The sequence below is a fragment of the Amphiprion ocellaris genome, chromosome 22 (genome assembly GCF_022539595.1).
Source record: "Amphiprion ocellaris isolate individual 3 ecotype Okinawa chromosome 22, ASM2253959v1, whole genome shotgun sequence".
NCBI classification, from domain to species: domain Eukaryota; kingdom Metazoa; phylum Chordata; class Actinopteri; family Pomacentridae; genus Amphiprion; species Amphiprion ocellaris.
Genome location: NC_072787.1, coordinates 1,966,967 through 1,979,200, shown reverse-complemented (window position 1 = coordinate 1,979,200; position 12,234 = coordinate 1,966,967). Strand labels below are relative to the sequence as shown.

General features: G+C 39.6%; 1 protein-coding gene across 5 annotated transcripts; it reads right to left on the bottom strand.

The window, feature by feature from the left end:
• Positions 1–345: 345 nt before the first annotated feature.
• On the bottom strand, positions 346–9,594 carry dtx3la (deltex E3 ubiquitin ligase 3L a). Of its 5 annotated transcripts, XM_055006876.1 has the most exons (6): positions 9,461–9,594; positions 6,968–7,220; positions 6,732–6,883; positions 5,146–5,357; positions 3,916–3,961; positions 346–1,233 (listed from the first exon to the last, which is right to left on the bottom strand). In XM_055006876.1, the coding sequence occupies exons 2-5, from the start codon at positions 7,074–7,076 to the stop codon at positions 3,943–3,945; spliced, it is 492 nt and encodes a 163-aa protein (XP_054862851.1). In that variant the 5' UTR covers positions 7,077–7,220; positions 9,461–9,594; the 3' UTR covers positions 346–1,233; positions 3,916–3,942. The 5 variants fall into 5 exon arrangements, with proteins under 5 accessions (XP_054862851.1, XP_023155776.1, XP_023116641.1 ...); XM_023300008.3 differs by lacking the exon at positions 3,916–3,961; XM_023260873.3 differs by lacking the exon at positions 3,916–3,961 and having other exon boundaries at positions 6,995–7,220.
• Positions 9,595–12,234: the final 2,640 nt, after the last annotated feature.

Below are 12,234 nucleotides of genomic sequence, written 5' to 3'. Positions count from 1 at the left end.
TTCACTTTTCTTCTGTCTTGTATTTAGTCCGCCTCCCCGCTAGGAGGAATCGAGCCGTCCTTGGGTGTAAAGATTATTTCTGCGTTCTAGCGTAGTTCCGGTTTCCTGTTGTATTTCTTGTATCTTGTTCTTGTTTTGTAAATCAAGCCTTTTAAATTGCTCCCTGGTCTGAGATCTCATTTCCTGCACTTGAGCCTCCGTTCACCGTAACATTTACAAGGCACCAAAACATGATGTAACTTTCTAGTTACTGTTGGCACTTTTGCTGCACCATTGGTTTACTGGTAACATTTGTGTCAGGATTAGCAGTAAAGGACCCAAATGTGGATGCAACAAGCAGGACGGTGACCGTGACAAATAAACTTTAATCAAAGTAACACTCAGGGTTACAAAGGCAGGAGATAACAGAAAGCGGTTGAGTGTTCAGAAAAACTCTATACTTAAAGTCCATATAAATCTTAAAACAGGCAAACTACTGAAAAACACAAAACAGAAAAAAAAAAACAAATATCCAAAATGCAAACCTAGTTAACACAAGCAGCACACAGAAGAACACAGGCTTGGACATGGAGGAGATCCAGAGATTACATGGGAGTCGAACAGAAGGGCTGAAAGGCATCTCCTTTTGTACTACTACCATGTTTAACAAAATAATTTAAACAGCTCTATTACATAGCTATGTCAGTCAATACAAGTTAGCACAGTAACAAACATCTACACAGCTCTAGACTACCTTATTCATGCTTCTGTCTTTTTGTCTCCTATGTCTTTATCTGTAAATGCACAGAAGATAAAAAGACAAATCTTTAATGTGTCCCAGTGTGACCCCCAAACCCACACCTCCTCCCTGCAACCTTTATCTTTGCATATATTTGCAATATTTCACAATAAAATGCTGGTTACACATTAGAAAATGTCATGGCATATGTAAATGATAAAACATCAAAAAGTAGGAGTAAATACATTATATATTTGTCAGAACTACAGTAATGAAATAATATGCAGATTACACAAAAGATTACACACTGGCATTGATTGACAGTTTGATATAAAAAAGTTTTGATAAGACATTCAGTATTTACAGCACCAGCTTGCTGTCCATTCATAGATAGACTGTAGTTTGAAGTCTGCCTTCATCTGTCCATCCAGCTGCATGTATCGTGTTATTCAATGCCTTCATCCCTCAGTAGTTTTCTCACAGTCTTCAGGTACTCAGAGTCTGGGTACCCAACACTAAAAGAACACATATTACAGAGAGACAGCTGCTTTATAAGATCAACAGCAATGCTCCTCAAAATAATATTTTTCTGTCATGGTCCCCCTGAATATTCAAACCCCCATCCCAGCAAAACAAGTGAAAATTAACAATATTATTAAAATAATGTTAGAATTATGAGTATTTCATCACATACACCAAATTTACAGTGTCACAAGCTTCTCCTACTACAATTACAGCCACTCAATGAGCAGATTTTGGCTTTGACTGATGCCTTTGCTTGACTAGCATCGCTTGTTTTTTTCTATTTTCCCCTTCATAAAGCTGTCCATTTTATACTTCACTTATTATTTTATTGTATAAATAGATTCAGCTAATCTGAATCCTTGTAGCATTATCTAGAGCAGCTCCTGCTCGTTAACAAATGTATACACCAACCACTCATGTACTAGTAAGACAAACTGATGCTCTAGCAGTCGGTATAAGCGTGAACCCTTTCCATCACTTCATACGATATGCAGCCACTGCTGTCATGCAAGGTGTTTATATTAAAAGTATATCAAGTCATGTAACCAAAGTGAATTTAACATTACCAGCAGCACAGAGAAGTAGCACAATAATCTGGGCCTTGTTCATGTGCAGCCTTAGTAGATGTCCTTGTTCTCTGTATATTATACACCTAGGCATTACCTATCCATCACAAATACAACTAAATCAGCAAGTAAATTCATGCATATGAAGTCATTAGGAGCATTTTTGCCACAGTTCTTGAAGGTAGGTTTCAGATTTGCACTGGTGGTATTACTGCAAGCATGGAACTTCAATGAACGTCATTCATGGAACTTAATTTCAGCACACAAAAAAAGAAAACAGCAACAGCAAAACCCTCTGAAACTTGTAGTGGCCTATTTGGGTATAGGCTTATGTATTTATGTATGTAGCTATTATGTTTGTTACTCCACCAAGGAACACAGTGGAGTTATGTAATGATCGGCGAACGTGAATCCTTCCATCTGTGCACAACATTACTCAAAAACAGACTGTTACCTGTCCAGGTGTCCCCTGCCTTCACCCTAAGTCAGCTGGGATAGACTCCAGCCCCCCATGACTCTAACGAGGATTAAGCGGTGTATAAATGATGGATGGACATACTCTAATGATTGACCATGACAGAGAAAAGAAGCTAAAACTGCAACACTGCAAACTGTGTCATTAACTATGAAGATCATTATGTTTTAAACAGTATATATTTCAGTACTGCCATGTTTCAATTTGCCAGTCCTTCAAGAAAAGCAACACCCTGGTATTAACCTCCAGTGTTCTGATAGGAGTGAACAAACACTAACTAAATACACTATAATTAGTTCAGTGATATTCTGGGCAAGGTTCAGGATCTAAAGCTGACACTAAGGTAAAATTCTTTGCAGACCCGCTCATTTAGTTCAATAAATCCTTCAACACCCATGGTTGCCTCGGTGTGGAGTTCCACAGTACTTTTGTTATTTTTGTTTGTTTTTCCAGTGTTAAACCTCTCAACATGCATTAGTTTAACAGAGATGAACTTTTAAACATCAGGCAACACACTCCTGGTATTTTTCTGCCAGTTTTCGAACATACGGAGCCTTTTTTGGACATTTTAGTTGGAGGAGCAGCAGCGATCCTATGCAAGCGTCTGGAATGGAGGAAGTGCTGCTACTAACATGGATTGACAGGGACTTTCCCAACTCTGCTGCTCTGTGTTTGATAGAAAGCATCTGCCGGGCTTCTACCTGTTCAGAGTGGAGCGTATCACAGTGTACAGGAAAAACGAGAGGCAGCAGATTGTGTTTCTCGTGAACGAAGGTTGGTGCACGGACATTATAACGATGAAGAAGCATTGCTGTCCTAACTTGGAAGTGCTCTTCATCAAATGCAAACCTTTTTATTCACTGCGCGAGTTTCCTCATTCATTCTAGTTAGTGTTTACGTCCCTCCTCAGGCCTGTGTGAATGCAGCGCTGCAACTTCTGGTCGATCAGGTGACTGATTCAGAGCAGCAGCACTGGGACTCTCTATGGGGATTTTAATAAGGTGAAATTAACATGTGAACTGCCAAAATATAGACAACACATAACCTGCCCCAGCAGAGAAGGCAACATGTTGGACCGTTACACCACCATAAAGGATGCCTGTCACTCAGTTCCCACAGCAGCTGTAGGACTCTGATTACTGCCTGATCCATCTCATCCCAGCCTACAGGCAAAAATCTGCTAAGTCGGTTGTAAAAACTGTGAAGAGATGGACCAAAGAAGGAGAACAGGACTTTCAAGCCTACTTCCACTGCACTGTCTGGACCATCTTTAAAGCTGCTGCTGACGACCTGGATGAGCTGACTAGGTCATTATCACTATAGAGTACCTTTTCCTCATCAGAATCACTAAGTCATCATTACCATGCTACAAAAAAATGAAAAGTTTAGGTGTTATTAGAAATGTCCATACATTAGCACACAAAGCAGTACAGGGACAACTTTCTTAAAATGTATTTTGGTAATTTTATATTATTTTTTAAAAAAATTTAACTTTTTTTTTTGGGTCAGTCCCATGCTGACTGCATCATCCAACATCTTGACAGACTGAGGACCTACTCTAGGATTCTGTTGGTGGACTTCAGCTCGACCTTCAACATGATCATCCCGGATCTCCTCCTGCCCAAACTCACCCAGCTGTGGGTGCCAGCCTCCACCTGTCAGTTGATCTCCAGCTTCCTGACAGACACACAGACAGCAGCAGGTGAGGCTGGGCAGCTTCATGTCCAGCACCATCAGCACCGGTGCCCCCCAGGGATGTGTTCTCTCCCCTCTGCTCTTCTTCCTGTACACCAACAACTACATCTCCTCACACTCCTCTGTAAAGGTCCTGAAATTTGCAGATGACACCACTGTTGTTGGTCTCATCCAGGACGGTGATGAGTCTGGCTAGAGATAGGAAGTAGAGCAGCTAGCTGTCTGGTGCAGTGTCAACAACCTTGAGTTGACCACGCTCAAAACAGTGGAGATGACGGTGAACTTCAGGAAGAACACTCCTGCACTCCCCCTTCACCATCCTGAGCAGCACTGTGTCTGCTGTGGAGTCACTGAGGTTCCTGGGGACGAACATTTGTCAGGACCTGAGGTGGGAGACCCACATAGACTCTGTGGTGAAGAAGGCCCAGTGGAGACTGTGCTTCCTCCACCAGCTGAGGAAGGTCAACCTGCCACAGGAGCTGCTGAACCAATTCTACTCAGCAGTCACTGAGTCGGTCCTGTGCTCCTCCATCACTGTCTGGTTTGGTTCTGTGACCAAATCGGACATGAGGAGACTGAAATGAACAGTCCACACTGCTGAGGGGATCATTGGTGTCCAGAACATCGAGGCACCGGAGCAGCTTTTATCCACAGGTCACCTCCCTCATGACCACTAAATCAGTTAACCACAAACAGACTCTTTAACATACTGGACTCATGTTCAATATTTGAACCCATTCACTTCATGCAAATACTTTAATCTATGTGCAATTCTTTAATATCCATGTGCAATATTGTAATTTATTTTGTTTGGGTATGTAAATATAATGACACTGTTTGTCCAGTACATGCTATCTTCACTTAGAGTATAAATTGCATTTATTTATTCACCTTTTTATTCACCTGTAATGCTTCATCCTGTTCATAGATCACCTGTAACATGTGAAATATGGCTGAAGCTATTTTTTTGTCTTTATAAAGTACTTATTGTCTAACTAACGTTTCGTGAGTACTGAAAGTTTCAGTTACCAAGACCTTGTGTGTGTGAGAGCTCACTTGGCAAAAGCTTTTTCTGATTCTGATTCTGAAAAGTGACCTAATATCAAGCTTAAAGTGTGTATCAAGTTTTATTTGTATAACTTTGGCTAAGACTGATATTTACTCACACTCTGCCTGCTCCTTCTATTTGTGTTTTTAGTGGAATGGAAGCTGTGGTCACCACATCCTCTCCATCGTTGTTGGTGGCAACAGTAAAAAGGAGCTTCTGGTTGAAGGCCTTGTCCAGTAGCTTGAGAACTCTTCTGCCCTCACGATTGTCAGGCAGGTAAGCACAGAGCCGCAGCCCTGCAAAAGGCTGGCCAGGGTGAGGGTGTTTGTCCTGCAAGAACAGAAATTAAGTTTCCGTGGCAAACAATATAAAAACATCTCTAGCAAACTCTCCTTATGTCAAATAATTTGCTTTGAAGGAAACAATTGGTTCACCAAGAAAGTGCACTATTAGTTTTTTGCTGTATTAAATCCTGTATGTGGTTCTGTAGGTTCATGGTTCTATTGGACTACAGGGATGATGCTCTAATGCTTAATAACACACAATCTTTCATTAACCCATATGCTAAGCCTAGCTACACTGTACTTCAAATCACCAGGTTTATAGTATGTACGGTCACTTCAGTAAGAATACAGGACTGATGATCTTTTGCTGAGCTTTATATATTGTAGGTTTTATTAAATTTGATGAAATTGCAATTTTTTTTCTCTTCACTTTACACTCAATAACCCATATTCAGACATTTTATTTGGTACTTTGTAGAAGACCATTTGACAGTAGTTACAGCTTGAATCTTGGGTAAGTCCTCTGGTTTTGGGACACTTATATCATTCTGTAGACCATCTTCAAGTCTGGACTGTCATCTTTATGTCTCCAGACAGGTTTTAGGTCTGGATTATAGCTGGACCATGTCAGTACAGTACAAAGTTGATTAGATAAACAGTTGTTGAGAAACGCGTGTAGGACAAAGAAAACATACAGACACTTCTACATTTATTATTGAGATAAAAGTAAGCAAATCTTTACCTCACCTTTACATTTAATGGATGCTTTCAATGCTTACATCCCAATATCCTGATATTCCAATCAAATCTCCTCCTGAAGGAAACACGTTTTGAAATCTGTACTGCTCTTCAAAGTTTTCAGTTCCAACCCCCTGTAGCTCTGTTTCTTATGACTTTTTTTTTGACAAAGTTCTGTTTTATTTTCTGAGAAAATAATAAATTCAGCAAGAGTGCAGCTTGATTTGAGTTTTTCACAGAAATAATGAGTCATTTGAACTTTGGGACTCCATTACCCATGATGCTCAGGTTCAAGCAAGGGAATTTTGGGAAGTCAACAGCGTGTACAGGTGGGGAAAAACCTTTAGTTTTTACTAGTAGCAAGTTATACTGTGCCATGAGCTGAAGCTGCGGTTCCCTTTGTGTTCACTAAAGCAGTTTAAACAGAAGCCCAGACTCTTGTCTTTGTTGAAAGTCACTGTGGAAGCCACTACACTGTTAACCTGTCAAACCAGTTCATCAGCCTCTACCTTGGTAAGAGTGCTGTGAGTGTGCTCTGTTGTGACCTTTTTTAATTTGTCATCTGGGCAGTGATTTCAATAAAAAAAATAGGCAGGCAAACAACTATTAATAAATAGTTTCAGCAGATCCATGAAAACTCAAATTGTAAAGAAATGCTTGGTGTTGTGTTTGGCAAGCCTACTGTCTGTATTCCATCTGGGAATATGTAGTTGATCTGCAGGGTGTTGTCATCAGGAAATCCTGGCAGGTCTTTGTGGAGGATCACCCAGGTCATCTGGCCTTCTGGTTGGCAGCCATGAAGAGTGTTAAACTTCCCATTCACCTCTTGAGTAGCTGCACAGACAGCATTTTTTGTCAATTTATCCAGAGGTAAAAAAAAAAAAGAGGATAATAATGGAAATCATAACAAACACTGACAATTAGCTGTGTGTGTTTGTGAAAGACCTTGTTGTACTAGTGACGGAGGACCCTGTCCACTCAGATAGCGATTGCAGTGAAGCTTGTCGCTGCTGTGGCCAGAGCCCATACTGAGAAGTAGTCGACAAACACGGATGAGAAAATAGAATGGTTCCAGCTTATTTGCTGAGGATATCTTCAGAATGAACACTGTCCATGAGTACTTTGTCTCGGGAGGACTGCAGTGTTTCAAAGGACCGCTCCACTGCACCTCCTGTTAAAGGTCAGAGCACCATTCATGGTTAGTGCTACTCAGCCTGTAAAAACAGTTTACATTTATTTTATAAAGCTTTCTGTGGCTTTACAAAGAAAATGAGCCTCATGTTGTCAAAGTGAAGTCATTTAGCTTAAGTTTGGAACTAGTAAATACAATGAGTTTTCTTGCAGACAGAGATTGTCTGTTGAACTGCTTCAAATTGTGATTGAGGTTTTTGTGATTTACAACCAAGGGCTGTTGGGGTCAGAAGGCAGAACTGTTAGAGTTGCTTGAATAAAGGTGTGGATTCTTGTCAAACTCCTGCACAAACATGTATGGATGAAAAACTTGTTTTGAAGCTTTACATTACTTCTCATTGTGGATAATGTGTATTTACAGTGCCTATTAAAAGTTTTCACCTTCTTGGAAGTTTTTCCCTTTTATTGCTGTTCAACATTGAATGTTTGTCAATTGAATTTGTTGACAATAATTTATAAAAAAAAGACTCTTACATTACAGTGAAATAAAGTAATGTCAATTAGAAATTAAATTAAAAATATAAAATGTGAAATAAGTGATTGCATAAGTAATCCCTGACTTCTCTAAATCAAAAACAGTCACAGCCATCTGGCAGTGGAAGTCACACAACTAGTCAAACGGAGGTCATCTGAGTGTAATGAAGGTTTTTCAATTGATTCTCAGTGACCCAGGCCATGGTAGGAGCTTCACAAATAAACAATTGGACTTCTCTTTTAGGTTTCTTGAAGATGCTTCACCTCTCATGGAAGAGGCTTTTTCAGTTCGTTAGGAATTCTGAAGTCCAGAACTAAAGAAGCCTTTTGGATAAGAGGTCCACCATCTTTAAGAACCTAAAACAGAAGTCCAGTTACTTTTTACTGAAGCTCCTATGTTTCCAGTATAAAGACACCTGCATCTAAAGTGTCCAGCCACTGGTGAATCAATACTCTTGGCTATAACTTCACCCTGAAGACAAACACTTCAAGCAACTCTGTGAAAAGGGTATTAAAATGCACACATCAGGGGATGACTGAATATCAGTTAATCCATCACTGAAAAATGGAAGGAATATGGCACATGTTTAAATCTGCCTAGAACAGGTTGTCCTCAAAAAAATGAGTGACTGTGCAGGAAAGAGACTTGTAGGGGAGGCCACCAAGACATCGAAGACTGCTGGGATGGAGTTACAACCTTCAGCAGCAGAGATCAAGAGACAGCTGTTGCCCAGGTTCTTGACCAGTCAAAGCTTTACTGAAAAGTGGTGAGACGGTTGAAAAAACTCATTAAATCTTGACGAGAGTTCATCAGAAGGCATGTGAGAGCCTCTGAAGTCAAGTAAAAGGTTATTTGGTCTGATGAGGCAAAAAGGCTTGTAATGATAGAGGGTGAAATAAATGCAACAAAGTATCGGGAAATTCTAAAGGACAACCTAGTGCAGTCTGCAAGACAGCTATGACTTGGAAAATGATTTGATGTCTACCAAGATAATGGCACAAAGCTACACAAGAATGGTTTAATAACATGAAGATGAGTGTTTTGGAGTGGCCGAGTCATAGACCTCGATCCAACTGAGAACGTCTGGCTGGACTTAAAATGGACTTCACTCACAACCCCTGTGCAAAATGACAGTTTTGCAAATAGAATTGGGGTGAAATTATGGTGTGCAGTGAAAGGCTGTTTGAGACCTATCCACACAGACTCAGTTGGAGTTGCAGCAGATGAGTTGATGAAATAATGAAGGGAGGGCAGTCACTTATTTTGCATATAATATGTTTGGATAATTGATATCAGTTTGCAGGAATCTGTTTTCACTTTGACACAAAAAGAATCCATATCTGTAAAAATCTTATCAAAAAAAGAAATTATATTGAACATGATTTAATGTTGAAAAGTCATGATAGTAGAAAGACTTTCAAGTCAGAGAAAAATTACGAAGGAGACCGAAAACACCAAAAAGTGTTATGGTCTGTTGAGAAAGTAGCATCTGAGTAAGGCAAATGGATGTTCTGCAGATACAGTAGCAAAATGTCACTACATATCAAGATATCATTGATTTGTTTGTCAAACATTAGGTTTGTCCTGTTCTGAAAGAGTCAGTCCCTAATTTGGAGCTAAAGCCAGTCAGTCAGTGCTCTGACGACCACACAACATACAATACACAAGTAGGGCTATCACAGCATGTAGCTGAAATTGTAGGGATTACAGTAAGTCTTTATCTGCTGACGATGCTGTCATCCTACCTGTTTGGAATAATGTTATCCACACCGGAGTAAAAAGTCCACCTTTTCTTCTGTCTCTCTCATCCAGTCTTTGAGCTCAATTAGCTAGCTCATGATTGCATGAGAAAGAGAGTGAGAGACAGAAAGGAAGAGAGAGAGAGAGAGAGAGAGAGAGAGAGAGAGAGAGATGGGTGTCGTGTTTCTTGGCTGTGGTTTACTGATCTGTTCAACTGGTCTGACAGCTTTGGCTATGCTTGTATTGTGTGTGTGTGTGTGTGGTGAAAGAGAAACATAATGTGTTTGCAGAGGTCATGAGTAAAAGAAAATAAAAAGAATTATTTCCTCATAGCCTTGTCCTATGATGTGGTCATCATTCATTTTCAGAGATACAAGTACATGTATGGTGAAGAAGGACAGAGCTACTAGAAGCTGAAACAAATGTGCCAGTGTAATATAATATATGCAATGGAGGTTATTGTAGGTATATAATAAACTTGAAATGTTTTTTTCCTGAACTAGTAACAAAATAGCTCAACAGGGACCGTACAGACATATAAAACCTTTTAATTGAAATAATACAAATATTTACCTGACAATTAAAAGCACCATATGTAATATTAAAGCTACTGAAAACTACAAAAAATGTGTCATTTTCAAAAATGTTTTAAATAATGAAAGAGTAACATAACATCTGTTTATTTTTCTATATGTTTTCTTTTTTTTTTTTTTTTTTATATGTTTTCAATGGATATGAAGATTGTTCCTTCAAAAAAATTTAAATAAATCAAAACAATCCTTCCTGGGGAAAAAAAAAGCTTTTAAAATGCCCTAAAATGTGGATTTTCCAGCTCTAAAGCTAATTTTAGGAAAATTTGTGGCAGTCAACTGCTGATCCAGCACCAAATGATGTTTTGGTTTCACAAAACTCAATTGTTTTGACCCACAACAAGATTTTGGTTGGAACTGAGTCAATATTAATGGACATATTAATTTTTGAAAATTATTTAATTTTGGCTTTGATGAAAAATTATAGGTTTGCATTATTCTAATTTCTGTAAAAAATAAATAAATAAAAATCAGCATTAGCTTTTCACATGACGACAAGTTCCAACTTTTTCTTAAAGTTTCTGGGATATTCAAGAAAAACAAATCTGCCAAATCCTGTGAAAAGTAAGAAATTGGGAAGGCTTTAAAGATGCTTTAAAAGGACTGCTGAAGTTCTAAAATTTCAAAATTTCAAAAATTCATAACCCAAACAGTATTTGGAGTAGAGCTGTAGGATTCTGCAAGATTTCATGGTTTAGGTAGATGTTTTTCCCTGATTTATTTCAAGAAAATCCATGACCTCAACTAGGAGGCCCTAGATGAGTTACAAATTAGTAGATTTAACAGATTGAAAATTTTGTTCTTAAATCTGTTGGTCCTGCATCTACAGAGACCTTTTTATGACTGTATCTCTGTAAAGTTCCAAGAGATTTCTCAGATCAGTCCCTGCAACTTTCTGCTTACTTTTACCCACACGAAGTTTGACTTAGACTTAGACTTAAACAGATTTTATTAATCCCCAGAGGGAAATTCTGTGCAATAAAAATACAAGCCCTGATGAGCTTTCTACAAACAATCTCATTATTTGAATCAAAGGTTAGTTTTTGTTGTTTATAGTCCCCAAATACATATACAGCTGAAAAACTTCAACAGTCTGACCATGTCAGCACCATAAAAACAGAAGACACAGATGGAGGGTGTAATGGTCATTTTTCACTGTGCTAGTATTTTTACACTGAGACCGATATTTTACCTGTGCTTGACGTGTTAAACCGAAAAACAACCCTTGGTATGGTATCTGAGGGTATGTCCTGCAAGCAACATACTAAACACAATGTTTCAGGAGACACCTGTGTTCCTACTACACTATATTGCCAAAAGTATTGGCTCACCCATCCAAATAATCAGAATCAGGTGTTCCAATCACTTCCATGGCCACAGGTGTATAAAATCAAGCACCTAGGCTGCAGACTGCTTTTACAAACATTTGTGAAAGAATGTGTCGCTCTCAGGAGCTCAGTGAATTCCAGCGTGGAACTGTGATAGGATGCCACCTGTGCAACAAATCCAGTCGTGACATTTCCTGGCTCCTAAATATTCCACAGTCAACTGTCAGCTGTATTATAAGAAAGTGGAAGTGTGTAGGAATGACAGCAACTCTGCCACCAAGTGGTAGGACATGTAAACTGATGGATGCTGAGGAGCATAGTGCCAAGAGGTTGCCAACTTTCTGCAGAGTCAATGGCTACAGACCTTCAAACTTCATGTGGCCTTCATATTAGCTCTAGAACAGTGCTTCAGCAGAGAGCTTCATGGAATGGGTTTCCATGGCCGAGCAGCTGCATCCAAGCCATACATCACCAAGTGCAATGCAAAGCGTGGGATGCAGTGGTGTAAAGCAGCCACCACTGGACTCTAGAGCAGTGGAGACACCTTCTCTGGAGTGACCAATCATGCTTCTCCATCTGGCAATCTGATGGACCAGTCTGGGTTTGGTGGTTGCCAGGAGAACCATACTTGTGGGACTGCATTGTGTCAAGTGTAGAGTTTAGTGGAGGGGAGATTATGGTGTGGGCTTGTTTTTCAGGAGCTGGGCTTGGACCCTTAGTTCCAGTGAAAGGAACTCTGAATGCTTCAGCATACCAAGACATTTTGGACAATTCCATGTTCCCAACTTTGTGGGAACAGTTTGGAGCTGGTCCCTTCCTCTTCCAACATGACTGTGCACCAGTGCACAAAGTAAGGTCCAT